This window comes from Equus przewalskii, chromosome 6 (genome assembly GCF_037783145.1).
Source record: "Equus przewalskii isolate Varuska chromosome 6, EquPr2, whole genome shotgun sequence".
Taxonomy (NCBI): Eukaryota; Metazoa; Chordata; class Mammalia; order Perissodactyla; family Equidae; genus Equus; species Equus przewalskii.
In genome coordinates, this window is record NC_091836.1 from 60360767 (window position 1) to 60383398 (window position 22632).

Here is a 22632-nt window from a genome sequence, read left to right on the forward strand (position 1 = left end):
TAATATAACTGTATATAATGAAAATTTTAGCATAATTATAATACAATGTTATCATGGATTTTATGAGTATATTTTCAGTAATTTTTACAATCTAGAATTGATCTTTCAGATAAATTGGTGCACTGGTGCTGAAAAGCAATGTTCTTTTTGAGATTAGCCATCAGCTGTCACTTCTTGGACCAATTCCAAATGAAGTGCTTACAGACTGCCGTTTAAATCAGTCCTTTTGAAGCAGTGGAATGTGACACTTTTCTCAAGTGGTGGTTGACATTAGGTGTTAAATCTGCCAAAGAAACACCCTTCACCTCAGGTTACACATAGGAAGGGACTAAGCTTTTGGTCTTATAAAGGTCTATACAATCTTGTCTTATGATTCAGAACTATATGTCCAAAATAAGAAAAAAGTACAAAGTGAAAAAATAATTGCCAAAACAAAAATATTTTGGTAAGTTGTAATGACAGTCCCTCTATACCAGATTTGAAGAGATGAAAGGGACACTGTCTTCTTGCATATCAGAGACAGAATTTTATTTTTCTATGTAGCACATGCCTCTGTGGATAACTTCTCCTTGTAGACTGAATGCTATTCTGGTCTCATCTGAGTTGGTTAATTGGATTGATTATAAAATTACATAAAATTACCATTAAACAGAATATTAAGTAAATCTATACTTATGTGCCTGACCGTGAAGTTTCCCCTACAGTATGGTTTCTTAATTTATGCCTATCTTGCCATCTTTTCCTCTTCTGCCTTTTATTTTCTGTTAAAGTTAGTGCCAATTCCACAGGAAAAAATTGCTACAATATCACTGCACAAGTAATATTTATTGAATACCCTATGTTCATGGCGTGCATAAAGCAAACCTGAGAAGCTATTGATGCTAGTAAAGGCATCTGTAGAAACCTCTTTGTAATGTTTAATTGTCTGCAAGCTTAACCGTGCTGACAGTCTGTAGCTACCTCTATATAGAAGCATCTTTGCCTCCCCTTGGCATTCATCAGCTAGGAAGATATGGTCCCTGGATCCCAAACTCTCATTCTGTTTGAGATTTTGCTGGTGGTGAGAGAAATGAAATAGCTTCTGCTAAGCACTGTGCAGTTGAGATTAGTTAAAGTATTCTTGGTAACAGGCCTTGGAAAGGTTTTGAAAAAGTTCCTTAGGTTTGATTCTCCTTCCATCTGGTGATCTGAAGAATTTCCTGAGTGATATTCTAGTCATGCATTTACAATGAGATACACTTGTTTTAGCATTGATACCATTGAATTAACCCGTAATATACCATTAGGCATATTAGTGCAGCATGTTGTAACAAAAAGAGTGTAGGCTTTTGTGTCAAATGTGGATTTCAATCCTAGCCTTGCCACTGCACAGCCTGGTGACCTTGAGCAAGTCTCAATTTCTTTATCTCTAAAATAGGTGTAATAATATTGCCTCATAATATGATTATAATGACTAAGTGAAATAAATGATGTTTTCATAGTATGACTGCCTAACATATGGTGGATAAATGACAAATGCTAATTTCTTTTCTCCTTCTCTCCCTCAGTGAGCAATGTCAGTAACTAATCACAGACCGGAAAAAAGTGGGATTTTTTGGGGGGCCGGGGAGGAAGCATGCGGGAATATGGAATTTAAAAGTAGGATCATATAAGATTACTTATAGTCACTTATCTTTACAAGATTTGTAGAATTTACATGGTAAATATTCGTGAGATAAAAAGGATTTATAACATTCCTGCATCTTGGATGATTGATGTGAAATTGAAGGTTAATTATCTCAGCTATAGAATAAGACACACCTGGTGGTGGTTTTGGAGTATAAGTGCTGATAAAAGATAGCTGATTTGCATTAACGATATCTTGAGTTTATTTAGTGCCTGTTTTTGAGCAACTTGATATATCATACTTATTAATCAAAGAGATATTTTCAATTAAAATTTGTGTTAAGTGCTGTATTTTTAAAAACCTTTTTTTGAGGCAAAAAAGTAATCTGTGTTGCTTTATGCACATCTTATTGCATTTCTATTAAAATTTGTTTCAATTAACTACTTTTTTCTTGTAAATAACAGTTTTCTTTCTCCTTCCCATGTATTAATTCTACTTTATTGCTCCAAGTGTCTGCACTTTGTTCTAGAAGAAATGACTCCTAGCTAAGCATATTCTGTGTTCAGGTTTCCAATATTTATTGAGACCTCTTGTGTACACTGCATCGTAGAAAGATGATTCATTAATCAAAAGAGCAATAACTAGCATTTATTATGTTCTATGTAACTGTTCAACTGTTTGAACTATTTACATATGTAAATTTTTTTGGTGAACAAACATGCTTAGAGAAGTTAAATAACTTGCTGAAGGTCACATATTTAGTAAGTAGCAGAGCCAGGGCCTGTGTGTCTGACTTCAATGCTTGTGCTTTAACTTCTAGACAGTAGACTACTTCACTTATGCTCTACTGATCTACCTTTTCCCTCACATTCTGCACTTTACAGTTTGTTCCTCTTTGAGTCTTTTTTCTCTAGATGTTTCTTACAAATGTTACTGGATGTTTCTCAGTTCCATTCTTATCCGTAATGTCTCCTAGTCACTTGACCGTTTTTTTAAACTTCCTATTTTGATGTAACGTCAAACATACGGAAAAGTTGCTAGTATAAGGAGCTCCTGCATATTCACTTTATCCAGATTCCCCAGTCATTTACATTTTGCTCTATTTGATTTATTATTCTCTATGTATGTGTGTGTGTCTCTCTCTTTATCTCTATATTTATGTACACACATATACATACACACATGTTCGTACATACATATATGTGCGTATTATTAATGAATCATTTGTGAGTGAGTTGGGGACATCTAGCCCCTTTATCACTAAATACTTCAATGAATATTGAAGTTATCAAAATCAGGAAATTTAACATTGATACAATACTATTATCTAATGTACAGTACATATTCAATTTCAGCAGTTACCTCCAAAACATTTTTTATAGCTATATTTTCCCAGTCCAGGATCTATCCCAGATCACACATTATGTTTAATTGTCATGCCTCTTTAGTCCCCTTTAATTTGCAGTAGTTCATCAGCCTTTCTTTTCTTGACCTTGACAATTTTGAAGATTACAGGCTAGGTATTTTGTAGAATGTCTTATAATTTGGATTGATCTGATATTTCTTCATGATTAGATTCAGCTTATGCTTTTTTGGAAGTAGTATCACAGAAATGATGCCATGTCTATCTTGGTGTGTGATAACAGGAGGCTCCCAGTGCCAGTTTGTTCTAATTTGTGGGGATATACTATGAGACTATGTAACATCATGTTCCTCATAAATTTTTGTCCACAAGTTGCAGTGTCCATTGATGATTTTCTAATTCTATCATTTCTTCTATATTTATTAGCTGGAATTCTACTGTAAGGAAGAGCTTTTGCTTCTCCTCCGCTTAATCTCATTTATTTATGTCAGGATGGACTCATGGATTCTCATTTTATTCAATATGTTATAACCTATTGCTATTAATTTATTTTAATACTCAAATCATTCCAGATTTGTGAGAAAGCCGTTTCAAGCTGGAATTCATGTCCTTTTGATATGATCCCATGATTTTTCAGTACTTTCCTACTTTCTAGTGCAACAGAGTGTCCCAGGTTAATCTTATAATTTCTCTACCCCAGCCCTGGAGTGAGCCTTTTCGCAAAAAGCTCTGGTTCCTTTTAGTAAAGGAAAGTACTTTGAAAAAAAGATTCCCTCCCTCATCCCCCCTTTTCTTCCCCTTTCCCTTTCCTTTCCTTCTGTTTGTGCTTTGTCCAGGCACAGAAGAAGCCCAATCATGCCAAAACATTGTGGAAATTTGCTTGAACCTTTTGCATGTAAGCATTTTCTCATCCTCTGGTCTTGCCTCTTCAGTGTCTATTGGGTTTGATGATGTATTAGTCCTTGGATTTCACACTCATCCCTGTTTTGGTTTGGCCTCCTTTGTTCTCTAACTTGGTACTTGATTTGTACCTACCACTGACCTTGCTTTCACTCTCTATTCTTGGCTGTAAAATTTAACTTATATTTTCTTTTCATCTACATTTCACTTTAGCCTACTCTTGGTATTCAACTTCGTTCTTCTAGTCTCAGGTAATATCTGTAAAGAAACTTGTTTGGCTGAAACCCTAAGATTAGGATGCTTACCATCCTGTAAAGCCTTTCTTGGGAATTCTGCCTCTGTGCCTCAGTGTCTAGTAGTCTTGGAATCAAATGGACAAGGGTGATGATAATTTTTTTGTGGAAGAGAAGGTATGGAATCTGGATGCAGTGTGAGGAAATTGGATATGAGTATTTATCTGGCTCCCCAAACAGAACCAAGTGTTCAGGAAAGGCTAATGGAATACTAAGAGAGCACCTTGTAACCTTTTTAAATATAGCAAGATCAATTGGGTTATACTGTTCAGCTGAATTCATAATCAGGTTTCTGGTATGTGTAGGGAAGCCTATAGAGAACAAGGGATGCTAGAAGAAGTAAAAGGCATATGTTTTAAAAGAAGGTGTGTCTTACAAAGATTTCCATATCTCTATTGAGGGTTTAAGGTGAGAATCTTCAGCTGATTTCAGTGAATTCTTAGGATTAAATGGCTTTGGTGAATTATAGCTGTATGTGCCAATCACAAAAAAAACAAATGAACAAACAACACAAGCTTCAAGGAGGTTTCCCATTGGCCCTGGAGAGAGGTAACTACAATTGTCCCCATCAGTACTGTGCCTTGCAACATGAAGGGTGAGATGGGAGGAAGCAAAAACAGCCTTTCCCCAATCACTTTTATTCCAACCTGTGAGCTAATAGATAAGAAAGTATGTAAATTTGTTAAACATTCTGGTTACGTTTTTGTTTTACTGTGGTTAAGGAGATAATTGCAGAGCAATTTGTGAGTCATACAAGAAAAAAGTCTCATGATTTAACAGTCATATTTCCTTAATTCAAGTCAGATAAAAGGAAATCCATTTCTCCATCACTCACCATATCCACAGTTTTCCAATGAATTCTGGCCATTCAAAAAATCAAATCTCCCTCAAATGAAAAAACGATTCACCACTTCTGAGGATATGCAAAATAAATTCCTCAGATGCTTGAAGGCATATCTCAAAGAGGGGGTCCAAAGGTCTTTTGAGGAAATAGTACCATCTTTGAAATGTTTGTCATGCCAGATTGTCTCTGCTTGAAAGAACATGAAATAGTTTGAGTATGAGTTTTTAATGGTGTGCTTAAAAATATAATTCTATTTATTATGGATTCTCTTGATCATACTGTTTGACAATTGAAAACCTAGCTGTGCCAGAATAATCATTACAAAGGCCAGATCTCATCTTAATGGAGTATAGGTTAGAACAAAAGAGAGAGATTGGACTGAATAGGGACTGTCTCAGACATCGCCTAAAAGTTGATTTTTTCTGTTTTAATGTCTTACAGGCAGCACACTGAAATATTGTTCCTTTTGAATTTCTAGCTAACTGAATCTGAATCAAGTTAGTCAACAATATTTACTAAGTAGTTATTATTTTTCAATCAATGGGTAGAGTTCTTATTTTGACAATTTCTTCTTCTATTGAGATTTTTTCCCCTCATTCCTCATTCTGAAGAAGAAGAGAATTCTAACAACTCAGTAAGAGATGTTTGAAATGAGAGTATGAAGCCTTAGGCTATCATCCTGGAGGTCTGTTTCTTAGGTCCAGAGTTGTTGGTGGTTCAGAATCCATTGACATCACCTGGGAGCTTGTTAGAAATTCAGAGATTCAGGTCCCACTCCAGACCTTAATCATAATTTGCATTTTAACAAGATCCCCAGGTGATTCAGAATCATGTGTATATTACTTTGAGACATGCTCATCTGTAAATTTGACAGTAATTTATAAACTATTTCAAAAAACAATTATGAGGTTAAAATGTGTATGCCTTCAAGAATTTGAGGAATTTATTTTGAATATATCCTCAGAAGTGGCAACACTTTTTCATTTGAGGGAAGAATGTGCAAAATAAAAAGTGCTAGCTAGCTGTTGTGATCAAATCAAGTAGTCAAGTCACGTTGAAACATAATCCAAATATGCAAGTTTTCCTGTGGTCTTGAGTGTGAAGAGATTTGACTTTATTCAATGATTTTTTTTCTATTTGATCCTTAAATGGAGAAGGAATGCAAATAAACTAAAATTAGCAAGTATTCATTGTGTGCTTACTAAGTGTAAAGAATAATGCCAGATAGTAGAGAATATATGGCTGGCTCTGACATTGTCTGCTTTCCTAAGGGCCTTGCCTGGCACTTAAAAATTACTTACTGAGTTGAAATGTTGAATTGAGGATAGGTAGGTGAACAACTACTTATCATATAAAGTAGAATGAGAAATAACTATTAAACAGATCTGAGCAATACTTTGTGGGAATGGGAGGAAAGAAGCAGCCTTGCCCACCTTCCCCCACCCCCAACAACTCCCCACACAAACCTTTTTTTGTTTTGTTTTGTTTGATGGTAGCTGCTTGGGTGTTCTTACTTTCACACATGTCCTACTCAGTTGAACTCAGTTTTAGTTAGAATATTTTCTATGCTAATGACATTTCATATTTGGATCTCTGACTTCAAATAGTCTTTTCACAAAGGGAGAATACTGGGACTGGGCATTGAAGGAGTAGGATTTCTGTATGGGAAAGGGCATCTGGGCCAAGGGAAGAAGGGTGAGCAAGAGATGGTGAGAGCCTGAACTCTGGCAGTAGGAAGGAACAGAAAGTGGTGGTAGTGCTTATGGTGGTGGGGAAACAAGAGGATACCAAAAAGAGTTGCAAGAGTTGCTTGAAAAGTGACAAACAGATATATGTCTGGCATTAAAAAAAATAATGCTTACTAACCAGAAATAAAATGTGATGTTGGTCACAGAATTATCTTCAAATATGTCATCTTTGACGTAATTAAGGTTACCTTCTTCCTCTCTAGTAGTTGCTTAGGCAGTGAGAATCAGGAACAAAGGATTGTGAAATAGACTTGGAACATTTCATCAGGTTTGGGGTTTATCAGTTAATTAAGATTTGCAAATTTAACTTTAAAAATATTGTCCATAGGGTTTTTCTAAATGTGATCAAGTCACCACTATTCCTGATGTTTAAATGATAGCTTGTTGGTATGAATTCTTAACATGAATGTGATAAACATGTTTCCTTTTCTGGATACTTTATACACCTAATATTTCAAAATTTGGCAACTTGCAAATTGCTGCTTATGAAATGGTGTTTACATCCTTAAATCTGATGCAGAGAAAAATAATCTTGAAATTTGACTACAGAAGATGTTTTACTCATTACAAGTCATCATTCTTTGGAAAATATGTAGCTGCAGAAATCTTTACAGATTTATTCTTTACAGAGTAGATTCTTTTAATTAAAATACAGAATTTATTCTTTTATTTTAATTAAAACTTGAGACCAGATAATGTAAACATATCTTATTTTCTGGATTTTACCTTTTTTTATTCCTTTGGCTTTTAACTCAATTAATACCCTACTAATCCTCACTGTATTTAAAACTCTGAGACGGATTTATATCTGTGTGGCTTTTACCTTCTGTTCTTACACATTTTCCAAACGTGATTTCACAACTGCTTTGTTGCTAGTGACAGAATAAAGTTACAGCTATGCATAAAATTTGAGGATTTGTAACTTTTCTATGTAAATCTTAATATTTATGAAACAAATTTTTTCTTATTATTTGAAAAATTTAATATTTAATACATACAAAAGAATATACATAAATTATATATAATATATTTAGCATAAAAATGAAGTAAACATTTCTGAAATGACCACCCAATTCTAGAACTAGACCATTACCGTTAATTTATATCTACTTATGTGTTCTTCCTTTATCCCATTTTCTTGCCCACCTTTTCCACTGAGGTAATTTCATCTTTTCATGTGCTTCTTTGCTTTGATCTAATTGTTTTTTCACAAATACATGTATGGATGCCTAAAAATATATAGTTTAGTTCTTCATGTTTTTGAACTTTGCAAAAATATTTTTATATTTTCTTTTTTTTCACTCAACTTTATGTTTCTAAGATTTATTTATGTCATTTCATGATACTATAGTTCATTTCTCTACTGCATAAATTCCATTTTGAGAACACACCACAATTAATCCATTTTCCTTTTGATGGACATTGGATTGTTTCTAATTTTTTGCTGTGATGATCTGTGCTGCTGTGAACATTTTGGTGTGTTTCCTGGTGCATATGTGCAAGAGTTTATCTAGGATGTATCCTGAGTAGTAGAAATGCTGGGTTATGGGAGAAACAAATGTTCAATTTTACAAGATAATATAAGATTGTTTTTTAAAGTGGTTATAGCAATTTACACTCACCAGGAATAAATAAAAGTTACCGGGCAAAACCTGAAAAACGCTACCTAAATCAAGTAATCAAGACTAACATCAGTAATGAAAAGTCATGTTGATGGCAGGCAACCTATACATGTGATGAGAATGGCACTTCCTCTCTGTGGTCTTCCTCCTGAACACTCATAACCCCAATCTAATCACGAGAAAAACAGAAAAATCCTAGTCGAGGGACAATCTACAAACACATGGCCAGTCCCTTCCTTCTTTCCTTTTGTTCTTTCATTTAAAAATTTGGAGTTTATATAGATACTCCCAGTTCTTACCTGATGCCACTGTCTTTCTTATTACACTTTACCACTTGGTGAAGATTGCTGTAAAGAGGCCAAAGTCTAGGTGCTACTTGTGCTCATTCATTACTTCTAGGTCCTTTCGGCAGACAGAACGAGGAAATTTATGTGTGTATACTAACTTGTGTATATACCTACAGGTTTCCGCCGCTATCCAAAAGTTTGCTTTACGTCACTTGTCTTTTATGGAAGACCTGCATTAGTTCCTGTTTTTGCTAACCAAAAGAAATCTGAAGAGGATTTTCACTTTTACAAAAAAAGGCAAAAAACAAAAATAGTATTCAGCATTTGTTTTCCAGTTGGCCATTAGAGAGACCGTGTGCACCTCTGGCAGTGAGAGTGGCACCACTAAGCCCTTCCCTGGGAACTACGATTAGCATCTCAGCATCCAGGGACCATCACTTTGAACTCTGTTTGTGAGCATCTGTGCTTTCTCTCAGTGTATTTTGGTAGATTACTTTTTGGGTCTGGGAATGCATAAAAATTTTCCCCATATAAGTTAATGGTAATTGCTTCTTCAGTTTATGCCATTTTGGCTTATGAATGATTTCATAGGAATGCTGTACTTTTGGATAGTGGGAAAAACCTGAATTTGTAAATATTTCTGTGTGTATCCATTTGTATCTATATTAAGCCACACATGAGTTTATAATGATGTCTCCAAATCTAATCTAAAATCATAAGGATCATTCTCGTGTCCCCCCAACCATCCACTTACTTTTTTGTAACCTTTTATTCCGACAGTGAGAAACCTGTCTCCCACCATCCACCATCCATTTGATTGTTCAGTTGTGTATATATGAATAGTGGTTTCAAAATTGTTAAACTGTACACCATGAAAAACAAATTTACTAACTAGAGTGTAGAGTAGGATGCTTTTGTATAGTTTTTTTGTCTTTGGTTTTACAGTCTCTACTCATTTTTGAAGTTATTTAGGTCATCACTTTTTTCTCCTAATGCCTTCGGTGAAGTTTTTCGTACGTTTGTAATATAGTTTGAGTCCTTTGTCACTGTCTGCATTTCATCGTGGGATTCTCTGACCTTCTAAATGGTGTTAAAAATGTTGCATAACTTTAGGTTTACTCTTTGTGCTGTAAAGTTCTATGGGTTTTGACAAATGCTTCATGTTATGTATCCACCATTACAGTATTGTTACAGAAGATTTCATCACCCTGTGCTTTACCTATTCAGTCTTCCTTCCCTCTCACAGAACCTCTAGTAATCACTGATCATTTTATTCTGTCTTTAGTTTTGCTTTTTTCCAGAATATTATATAAGTGGAATTATACAGTATGTAGCCTTTTCAGACTGGCTTATTTAACTTAGCAATATGCACTTAAGATTCATCCATGCTAGTGCATTGCTTTTTGTTACTGGATAGCATTCCATTATATGGATTTACTGCAATAGGTTTTTGAATTCACCAGTTGAAGGACATCTTGGTTGTTTCCAGTTGTTGCAATTATGAATAAAGCTGCTATAACAATTCTCATGCAGGTAAAAAAGCAATTTTCAGGATTTCCTCTATTTTTGTTATTTTTCTTTGGCATATGTATTTATGCAGTTCTTTTAATCAGTGAAATTTTCCATATACACACACATGCATAAGCTATTTATAATGTGGTACGTGACATTTTGATTCTTCCCTTATGTTTTCTTTACAGATATTCAAGAATTTTATGAGGTAACATTGCTAAATTCTCAAAAAAGTTGTGAGCAGAAGATAGAAGAAGCCAATCAAGTTGCACAGAAGTGGGAGAAGACATCCCTTCTTGCTTCATACCATGATAACCTTCAAAAGTCTGCAGAGGTATATTACTGAAATGTCTGAAAGAACTGAATAATATTATGACTGACTTACACCAGTGAGAAGTAGTAGTAGTAGTAGCAGTAGTAGTAATTATTATCAACAAATGGCAACAATAATAATAGAAATGTAGTTATATGACACTAGATGCAATATTTTTCTACGAAAATCCAGGTTTTTGCCAAAAGATAAAGTAGAGCATGGGAAGGATATGATTCTTCACATTATACAAGTGACTTCTCTTATGAATATTGTTATAGTTTGAGTTGACTTAAGTCTAAGGCATTCTGGAATTTCAGAACATAATTCCAGATGTAGTAGGGGAAGGAGATGGATAGTGGGATAGGAGAGTGTGGTTTAAGGCTGTGATCTCTGTAGCAGGGCCATATATCCTGGGGCATGAATAAAATGATCCACTGGCATGTAGGAACAAAATGAGAGAACTCTCATTTATATTTATTTTGTCATAGTTTTTACAATTTTTTTATATTTGGGTAATTTATAACATATGCTACATTAATGATAATATATATACACTTGAAAATAGATATAAAGCTATTAGAGTTGTATGTTGAAATGTTTTTACAGATAGGATTATGGAATCAAAACTTTTGGAGACTACTGTCAGAATTAACAGTTACCAAAGAGTGAGGCAAGTTGAGGTATGTTTCAGGTTCATACCTGAGGCTTAGGATGGAGGCAGGAGTAGATCAGTGATATGTTTAAGTGGCAGTCAATACTTTGAAGTCAGCTAGTAGGGCACACAGACAATCTATCAAGATTGGGGGTGTGTAGCTGACTTGGAAGCTGCATGGAATCCTAGTGCTAATCAATGGCACTGTGCTGAATCTTTGGATTGTTGAGGTTGAAGCCTGTGATATACCTTCTGTCCTGCTCAGAAATGATTTGGAAACTGGTAATACTGAGTCTAATGATCACCTTAGTTAGTTGCTTGAAGAAAAAGTTGACAATGACAATAATGTGTTAATAGATACCAACTATGTGAAGTTTATAAAATACTTAAAACCATTAAAAAATCTTACTTTCAACACGTAAAACTAATTATTTTGATTTTTTTAGTGTTTTTTTCTGTACAAATATATGTATATAAAATTAGGACAAAAGCATGTAGGGTGTTTTTATTATTTTTAAATTTAATGCTGTACTAATAGTATTTACTCATATCATTAAATATTTCTTTGAAAATATTTTAATAGATTTATAATACTCCATCATTTGAAACTTACTCAAGCAGTTTCCCATTCAATATTTAGGCTTTCTCCAATTTTCTGCTATGAATAGTGCTATAATGGATATCTACATAATATAACAGATATCTATATATGGTATATAAACCATAGTGCCTTTTCCAGTTATTTCATCAGGGTTGATTTTATAAGTGAAACTACTGAGTCTAAGGATATTGACATTTTTAAGGCTCTTGATACAAATTATCAAATTGCTTTGCAGAAAGGTGCTACCAGCAGTGTTTGAAAGGCATATATGCCTATAGCTTTAGTAGCATTAATTATATAAAATATTTTGTCAAATTGATAGATAAAATTTGTTACTTAAAGCTTTAAATTGCAATCATTTATTCATCATTGAGACTAAACTGTTTTTTTCTTATGATTATTGGCTATTTATATTTCTTTTGTGATTTATTCAAGCTCTCTGTTCATTTTTCTAAGTGGTGCTAGAATTCTTATTGTTTTGAAAGAGCATTTTATTTATGAAATATGCCATTCTATCATAATTGTTGCAATATTTATACTTTGTTGATTACTATTAATTTTTCTTATAGTGCTTTTTGACTTTAAAAATATTTTTAATTTTTACATGATAAAATCTACCACCTTTTTTCCTTTTATTTTTTCTTTGCTTTGTCCGTCCCCATTCTAAGATTAGTTAACTATTCTTCTATTTTTTTTCTAGGTTCTTATTGCTTTGGTCTTTGGTCTTTTTGAATTTTCAAAAATTATTTTTAGTCAATTTCTAAATGCATAGTCTTACACATAATTTTATTTAAGTGATCAGATATATACTTTTTATTCTAAATGAAGTTCTTTTTTTCTAACTTTTCCATTTTTGGGTGTCTCCCTTTTCATTCACTTCCTGCCTATGCTGTATCGGTTCTACCCTCCCCACATACAAGGTAACCCATCTTAACGACTTAATGTGTTTAATCCTTCTGCATTCATATAGTATGTGTTCATATGTAAACTATATACACACACATATATACACACACAGAATTTTGGAAAGTAATTGTTTCTCAACACATATTCATATTATATGAAAGTTTCTTCAAGTTGTCTGGTGTAGCTTTAATTTGTTCTTCTGATGGATGCATAATTTCATAGTGTGGGTATATCATAATTTACTCCATCATTCCCCTCTTGATCGGAATTTTCTGTTTCCGGTTTTGTGCCACTATGATTAATGCTGCAATCTGATCATTGCTTATATATCTGAACTTAATGATGCATTTGCTCTGTAGGATAGATATTGAGGGGTGGCATTATTGGCTCCCAGGGTATGCATACTTTTAATTTGATTGTGTTCCCAGACTGATTTCACCGTTCACATTTCCACTGACAATGCATATTGTTATAATTTTACCTCACATCCATCCTAGCAATAGGTGTTGCAGCCCTTCTTAATTTTTTTGTCAGTTTCATAGGCTTAGTGATGCTTTATTTTTAACTTAATTTCAAGTTCTGAGACTATTAGTGAATTTGAGCACTGTCTCACTTTTGTTGGCTATTTTAATCTGCTCTCCTGTGAATTTATTCATATTCTTTGCTCATTTTTCTGTTGTATGTCTCTTTGTTGTCAATTTGTATTGGCTTTTTTTATATTTAAATGATTCAATTTATAGAATTTTGCTTTACGTTGATTTTCTTGGGGATAAAGATTTTACATGAATTGATATATACATGTAATGCCTTTGGTTTATGATTAATATCCTTTCAACAAATATATCAGCTAGATAAGTCATTTAAAAAGAAAAAAAACTTTAGGCTCTTTATTCAGTGGTTATCTAAAAGATTATTTGATTGAATCCATATAAATCAGGACTTTCAATTGGTTAATAAACAGATGCCGGCAATAAAAGGAAGAATGATGAGAAAAAAATCCACATAGATATTAGACTTATTTATTTTTCAATGTCAAAATCAGGATAGGCAAAACAGAGTTAATGTTTTCCATATACAATTTTAGAGTTTCTTTTAACTCTATTCTATACATCTTAAAATCTCTTGTTTAGGAAGTCCTCAGCCTAAGGTGATTTGACTATTGACCAGTTATATCCAAAACATCAGAACATGAACGCTCACTAACTCCAATCAGTGTGCTTCTGAAGTGAGTCTAATTGCTCTTCCTTATATGAAGTTATATGAGGCAAAGAGACAGACCTGGCTGGTCTGTCTCTCTGTAGATGGAGGTGGGCACAGGGGAAATTGTCTCTTATTTGGGACTTCAGTGTACTGGGCCAGGACAACAGAGGATCTTGCCCTGCAGGGGTCAGCTTTCCAATGTCAAAGTCTGGAAAGTGTGTTCAAATTAAATTGTTGCTAAAATGGTCTGAATCAAGAGCAGTAGTTGAGAAATGGAGCCAAAATGAAGTTTATAACAAGGAAAACTTAGAATAAAGGACAACAATGTGGGTAGATTCTTACGATATAGTGCAAATGCTTGCTATACTTTTTAATTCTCATCTTGTGTCCCCTCCTTTGAACAAGTTGAGTTTATTTAAAGCAGCTGGGAAAGACATGTAAGCTCTTTAAGGGCAGCAATTATAAATCTTCCTTATCTCTGATTCCTTGCCACCCACAAGAGTGTTTCTCACATAGTAGGCTCAAGAACATATTTTGAACCAGAAAGAAATCCCTCTAAGCATCCTCTAGTTACCAACTTCAGTCTGGCCATAGGGCTCCTTGCCTGTCCCATTCTGCTTCTCTTTTTCTGTTCTCTTAGCTGGGCCTCCCCAGGATGTAGGCTAGAATAGAGAGGAAACTGGTGCACTTTAGTTGATCAAAGCTGGCAAAGGAAGTCATGAATAATAGCCTCTAAAGTAATAAGAATGATATTCTTATGTGACTGGTACATTGGCTCTGGAAACAGAAGTTTCAAAAACACTTAAGGCAATGTACACGTGACTGGGATATTACTTTCTAATGGCTTTATATGTGCTAGTACACTTCTTCTTAAAAAGGTTTTATTAAGACATCCATTAGCTTTTAAAAGTCTTTGATGATGCAGGAAAAATGCAAAAGGAAGTATCCTCTGATAACTGTAGTCTTCTAGTGTGAGGCAAAAGTCAAGATTAGTGGTTGAAATAATAAGACTTTATTTTATGGATTCGGGATTCAACTTAGTGTTCTTTATTTTTTTTTTAGTAGAGTCAAGTCAATCTCTTGCAGTATTTTGACAATGTGAAGACAAAACCTGGTAGCATAACAATGAAAATTTTGGAGCAAATAAGGATTGGATCAGGTATTTTAAAGATAAGCAGGCATTAAATGGCTTCTGGCTGCAAGCTGTCATGATATTTTAATGCCAAGGAGATGTCTGCTATCCCCAATAGAAGGTTCCACAAGGAGGGGCACCATTCTACACCCAGTGTTTAGCACAGTGCCTGGCACAGAGTAATCTTAAAAAGGAACTATAATAGTGCAATTTTTAACTTTATTTTTCTGTAAATTAACATGATCTTGGTATTAAGCCTTGAATCTACCAAGAGGCAGAAAACATAATTTTAGTTAATTCTGGATTTTCTTAAAACATTTCTGCTTTATGCTTAATCACTTCCCCATTTTCCCTCCAGCATTCTTTTTTCTCAGAGATAAACAATTCCCTGGTGCATATATTCTTCCACAGCATCTCAGTGAGAGCAGAGACACTGTGTAATATTCTGCATCACTGTGTTGAGGACAATGCCTCAGTGACTCTTAGTGGATTGAATGATGTTAGTGGAGGAGACATGCGGGGAAGCATTATGGTCATCGATCAACATCCATTATGAGATAGTTCCTTTTGGGATATTTCCTTTCTAATCTTCAGGAGTCATCAGTCCTTAACGTGGGCATTTGCAGCTGAGATGCATGTGTCTCCACCTGGTCTCTCGCTATAAGGTCCATATTTACCATCTGCCACATCTACTATTCTCCTCATTTCAACCACAAAGCTTTGTTACTTATTTTTTTACACTCCACCAGTGTATCTCGTGGCTACATGGGTAAAAACTAGCAGCAAAATGAGCATTTGGCTGCTTTTTACTCTTCTTTGGGTACAACAGGATCTTGTGAGGCTGTTCAGGATCTGCTATCTGGATATTCCTTTACCCTTGTTTCTGTTTTATTCTCCTGTGCCCTGCTTGTGCCAGGGAACTTCTTTAAAGGCTTAGAGTTGGGAGAAGGATGCGAATTGAAGTGATTTTTATCAAGCTTTCCTTTTTCTCTTCTTCTACTTTTTCTCTTGCTCTTTAACATGAGTTTTTTGGTCATAGAGAGGTGGATTGTATATATGAAATTTGGGAGAAATGTATTCTTATTAAATCTTTCCAGTCTTGGACCTGGACTATGGCTTTTGAATTTAAAAACAAGAATATGGTGTCTGTGCTTTCTGTTCTTATTCCCCCTGGAAGTTCTGGAGGCTTCTGATACAGCCACTCAAATGTAGGATGGTTAAGGTAAAGAGGACATGCGAAGAAAACCCATTGTTAATAAATCACTCCGTCCTTCTGCAGAAAGATTTGCTGCTTTGAGAGAAGCAGATATCCTGCAATTGAATTCTAATGTCTGGCTTCCCACAGGAAAATTTGCTGTGAGGAAAAGAGGGTGGTATATAGAAATTCCTTAATCAGGTTCTAAAAAACAAGAAAAAATAAAGAGAAGCTGAAGTCTCAACAAGTTTTACTGAGATATAATTGACATACAGCACTGTGTAAGTTCAAGGTGTACAGCATAATGACTTGACATACATATATTGTGAAATGATTACCACAATAAGTTTAGTTAACATCCATCATCTCATATAGCAACAACAACAACAAAAGAAAACATGTTTTTTTCCTTGTGAGAACCCTGAGGATTTGCCCTCCTAACAACTTTCACGTATACCATACAGCAGTATTAACTATAGTCATCATGTTGTACGTTGCATCCTTAGTGCTTATTTATCTTATAGCTGGAAGTTTGTACCTTGTGAAAGTTTGTTTTTAAAAGATACTTGTGAAAAATGCTGCACATCTTCCCTCTCTATCCAACTGTCTTCCCACTCAAAGTAAAAGCTAAATTTCTTACAATGGCCTATCGAGCCCTACAAGTTGTGACCCCGCTTACCTCTTTGATCTAAATCCACCACTCTACTCCTCACTTACTCCTGTCCAGGTTCCCTCACCTCCTCACTGCCCCTCAAGCACATGAAGCCTTGAATCTTTGTACTTGCTTTGTCCGTAGCCTGAAATGCTATTCCTCCAGGTATCTGCATGGGGTTGGGGAGTCACCTCTTTCAAGTCTTTAATGGCATCTTCTCAGTGGTTCCTACTCCATTCATTTAAAATACCCTTCTCACCTGCCCATTACCATTCCTTGCTTTGTTTTTGTTCATAGCATTTGTCATCATCTATCAGAGAGACATTATGGCTTAGTTGTTAAGAGCAAGCACTCTATAGTCAGACCATTTGGGTTTGAAGCCAGGCTCCATCTCTTACTGGCTGTGTGACTTTGGGGAAATTGCTTAGTCCCTCTCTATCTTAGTTCTTCCTCTAAAATGAGATTTTCTCAAGAATTAAATGTCCCTTTTCCCTCTTACTGAAATGTAAGCTCATGAGGACAGGGATTTTGTCTATTTTCTTTATTTGCTTTGCCCCAGCACCTAGAATATTTCCCCTATTTTATCAATCATTTGTTGATAAGTTTAGTTATGTTATTTTAGCTTATTGTAATTTTTCCTAAGAACAAATATACTAAAGTTAGCTCTACCTTTAACTAGGGCCATCTGAATCTCCCATGGGAGCTAGCTTTATTTTTAGAATAAATGCATAGTCCAAGTGACAGTTGATAGAATGACTCACTCATCCATTAATTCTTTTATTTAAATATTTATTGTTTGAGCTACTGTATTTTGTTTGGCTCTGTGCTAGATACATTAACTAGAGGACACTAAAATTGAAAAATATGTATTTTTCCATTGACCCTGAACTCAAGGAGCTTATTTTCCAGCTGAGAGTCTAGACTTCTAAGGATGAATCCATGGGGATGGTGACTGAAGCACTGACTTTTTAGTCGAACACATCTAGGTTTTATATATCTCATTCCTGCCACTCACAAACTATATGACCTTGAATAATTTATTCAACCATTTTAACTGTAGGTTCCTAATCAATAAAGCAGGCGTAATAATTGTACCTACCTCAAAGGGCTTTGAACTTATTAAATTAGATTATCTATATAATGTGCTTAATATAGTGCCTGGCACTATATAATAGTAGGCATTTAATGATTCTTATTTGCTGTTATTATTGCCTTGAAGCATGCCTTGAAGGATGGATAAAGTGTGTAGAAATAGGCAAAAAGGGCATTCCAGGCAGAGAGAACAGCCTGAGTTAAGTCAGAGAAATGATAAAGCATGAGGTGTATATGGGAAATTACAACTAGTTCTGATTGACTGGAGTGTAGAATATGTTAAAGTAGGTAGAGAAAGTAGGAAAGTCAAAGCTCAGTCATGTAATTCTTCACCCTTAAGTAACCACTGGTCCATTTTGGCATATTTCTTTCTAGTTATTTTTTTATGCAGTGTAAATTTGTGTAAAAGATTGCTTATTATAAAATTGAGATTAGAAATGCAGGTAATAATAGTAAACATCCAGATAGTGCTACTTATGTGCCAGACACTGTTCTAAATGTTTTATATGTATTAATCTCTATTGCTTCCCCTCTGGCTCTTCCTAACAGATCTATTACTTCTTATAAAGTTGTTTTTAAAAAAGAAAAATAAAAAGAACACCAAAAACTTACTCTGAAATACTCTCAAGACAGTATGTATTTTCATGTATAAGGTGATCCTGGTTTGATCCTCCATAGCTGGTCATTTGGAAGTATTTCTTCAGCAGCCTTCTTCTAATATGATTATGCCTGGTTCAGTCAGCTTACATTTCCATAACAGAAATTATTTCTTGCAGTACAGATTTATTTAGAAACTTTCCCTCCTAAAGGAAAGGAGAAGTTGGCTAGATCAGGAGTTATCCATTACAGAGATTTTTAAAGTGAGGTTTATGTCATTCTAATTGGTTGTCCCCCGGATCCTTATTTGGTAGCATGGACTTTCCATATTGCCATTTCCCAAGGAGGTGGAGAAAAACTCTTTTTCTTCTCCTCTCCACCCCCATCCCCACATATATCCAGGAGAAGGCCCTTAAAGCACAGAGGAGTGACTGGCATCAACTTCCCAACTCAATCCTCTGTCTATAATTTACCAAGGAGATTACTGTGGTGACATTAGAGTTTCCTGGGGTTGGGTTTGGGGGAAATTATTCAACAGCCAGGGCTTAAGGTATAATATGTCCCTTCAGATAGTCAGATGGTCCTAGCACAGAAAAGATTCCTGCTATTTTCAGCCTCATAAAGCAACATTTTGCTAAGACCCCCAACTAAAGATCTTGTTATTCACACTATCCCTCTTCATTGTCTGATTCCATTTTTCATAGTTTATTAAAATTGTCCCTTTGTGGTTGATTCATCAAGCTTCATTTCTTAGTGAGGATAACATCATTCATTCATTCATTTATTCTACCAATATTTATTGAGTATATGTTATATGCCAGGTATTAGATATATATCAACAAACAAAACAAAAATTTCTACCTTCATGGACATTATATTCTAATGAAGGGGACAAAAAAGTAATAATCAGAATTAAATTAGATAAAGTATATAGTATATATAACATATATATAATAAATCATATAACATATTAACATGTGATGGCTATTATGGGAAAAATAGATCTGGTTGAAGGGGATTAAAAGTGTTGGTTGCAGGGGATTGAAATTTTAATGAAATGGTCAATGTAGGTCTCAATGACAAGGTGATATTTGAGCAAAAACTTGAATGGTGTGAGGGAATTATCTATGAGATTATCTGGAGAAAGACCATTCCAGGTGGAGGGATTAGCCAGTATGAAGGTCCTAGAGTGGGAACATACTTAGGATATTCAAGGAATATTAAGCAAGTCTGTTTGACCACAGCTGAGAGAACAAAGGGAAGAAGATAGAAGGTAAAGTCCAAGAGGTAACAGGGGGCCAGATTATGTACTACCTTAGAGGCTACTGGAAAAATTTTACTCTAAGAGAAATTGGAAACCATTGGAAAGTTTTGAGTATGTGAATGACTTGATCTGACCTTCCCAGAAGGCATGCAAAATCTCCTGTTTTTAGGAATAAGAAATATTTTATTTTTGCCTGGATTGTTTTTACTCATTATTAGTTTCCACAAGCTTTTTTATTGTAGCTATATATTTAGTGTGTATCGAAGTGGATAGGAAGGACAATAAGGTTGTTGTTTTGGACCCTCTGAAGTTGCTGTAGTGTGCTTCCCAATGATAGATTTCTTCCTTGAAACAAAATCAAGTGAGTTACCAAAGTAAAACTTTAATTCAGTTTTAATAAGATGTAGTTTTAAAAGACCTGGAGGTCAAGGTTTTAGACTTTTCTTGTCTTGAAAGAAAGTGACTTTACCTGCTTGCATTCAGCCTGGGATCATTTTAAATACTGTAAGCTTCACCTATTAGGTTTTGAAGTTTCTTCTCAGGTGCCTAGAAGGAGATATCTTTCTCACTTCCTCAGTATACATGTGATAAAATTCTAACTGCTCAACTTAAACTCTGATTTATATAAAATTTTTGGAAAATGTAGATAAAAGTTTTTTTGTTGTTATTGCCCTTTTGAACATTTTTGCCTGTAATATGTTGTAGATATGACAAGGTGGCAGCAGCAGCAGAGTCATAACAGAAATATTCTGTGTTGAGTTGATGTTTTAAAATAAGATGGAAATTACTCACTCAGTCTTTATTTTAGGAATATAACCAAGAAATTTGTTGTTTTAAAACATTTTAAAATAAGCATCTAATCCGAGGTTTGATTTTTTTTGTTGTTGTTGTTTCTTAGATGTTTTTTTCTGAGCTTTTAGTGATTTCTCTCTCTTCTAAACTATTCTATACTGCGGCACATATCACTCTTTTCCTATCTGCCAATGCTGTGTTAACTGATTTTTAGCCCTCAGCTAAGATCAGTTTTCTGCTTAACTCTCTTTTATTCTTTATGAAAAAAGTGGACATAGCATCCTCCTCACTTCTGCTCTAAGAATTTATATGTATTAGTCTATTTTTCCCACAGAGCTTGAGTTGCTGAGCTGAAACCTGCAATTGTAACTTGGTAACAGAAAGAAAGTATTTTTACATTACTGAACAATTACTGAACTGTGTTGCCATACAATATTGGGCCAGGAAGGAGACAGCTTGGCTTCACAGAGAAATCAAGTCATCTGAGAGCTCTGTGTGTGAATTTTGGCTTTGTCATTTGCTAGTAGTGTCACCATGGAACAATTACTTAACTTCTCTGAACTTCAATGCCTTATCTGTAAAATGTTAAAATAATAATGTTTACCTCACAAAATTGTGAAGACTGAATAACGTGTAGGGCATGTAAAGTGCTTAGTACGGTTCCTGGACCTAGTAAATACTCCATAAATAGCAGCTATATTGATAAGGATTTGGTGGAAAGTCCTTTTACATCTGAGACTCACTTTCTTCATCAGTAAATGGAGAAAAAAAAAAAACATGTTGGGGAGAATCAACAGAAAGGATGTGTATAAGAAAGCTTTGAAAACCGAATCCTATAGAACTGCATTATGTTGAAATGTATGGTAAAAACAAGATTTTATTTTCCTATTTCATCATTCCTCCCTGGAAATTCAGATCAAATGACAGATGAGAAAGCATTTTGCAATGCAAAAGCATTACATGAATATAAGATGATCTCATCATCATTAATACACAATGTGCAAATATCTTTTCATATGCTCACTACTGTTGTAATTCTTTCCATGGATATTTTTGTGGGGCTGAAGAAGAGAAAGAGAGTTAACAGTAGTCCCTGCTAAAATGTGTATACCTGCTGTAGGGCAATACAGTGCTGCTGTAGGTAGGCTCTTGAATGAGCTTGTCAGAGCTCCATATTGATGTTTAAATAGAGCAGGTTTTTTTCTTGTTTGTTTTTATTTGTTTGAGAGAGTGGGTGGAAAAAATGTAATTATTTGGCATGGGGGACCTGGGTAATGGTGAGAGGCAACTAAATGATGATAAACGGGAGTTAAGAGGAGGCACAATTAGAGAAAGGGAACCTTAAAGGAGAAGTGGATAGTCTCAAACACAGCTTTAACTACTAGTTCATTTTTTTTATTATACTAGCTTGGCAAGAGGCACAGATTATCCCTTATAAGGAATGATGACACTGTCTTCCCTTCCATTCCCTTTCCCTCTCTTCCTTTTCTTTCCCCTCCTCCCCTTAGCATTTACTTAATATCTGCTATGTGTATTCGTCTTTGTGTAGCTGCCAACTGCCTTTGCAGACTTTGGTCTGTATGTAAAAGTGGACCTCAGGAACACCTTCTTCTTTCATAGCCTCAGCTCTGCCCAGATCTCTTTGACCTATCCCTTTCACTTCATTCCTTCTTTCTTCCTATCTTCTAGTTCCTGACCTGGATACTAGTTATTTTCATTTTTTTGGACTTGAAATTTTTTTTTATGTCAGTTGCAAAGATGAGGAAGACCAGGGCTCTTTATTTTATCTTGTACTTTAGTAGGAGTAACAGTGTCTTACTTGTATAGACCATTATATAGTTAAAACATCTCGCTTATCTTAGTTGATTCTCAGAATGGCTTAGTGAGCCAGGTAGTGTTAATGTCACTATCCATATTAGAAATGAGGATGCTGTGGATAAGCAACTTGTCCAGGCTCATATTGTTAGAAAGCGGTGGAGTCAGGAATTTGACTTCAAGCCAAGAATTATACCATTACATTATAGGAGTGAGAGGCTAATTTTATAGGATATGGGGGATGGT

At 34.8% G+C, this 22632-nt stretch overlaps 1 protein-coding gene across 16 annotated transcripts in view; it reads left to right on the forward strand.

Moving 5' to 3' along the window:
- The window catches only part of DLG2 (discs large MAGUK scaffold protein 2), a 1822408-nt gene that overhangs the window by 236428 nt on the left and 1563348 nt on the right, over window positions 1-22632 (forward strand). For all 16 annotated transcript variants that reach the window (XM_070625668.1, XM_070625660.1, XM_070625663.1 and 13 more), the window contains exon 3: window positions 10364-10509. In XM_070625668.1, coding sequence (XP_070481769.1) covers window positions 10364-10509 — 146 coding nt within the window. The remainder of the gene's footprint in view (window positions 1-10363; window positions 10510-22632) is intronic.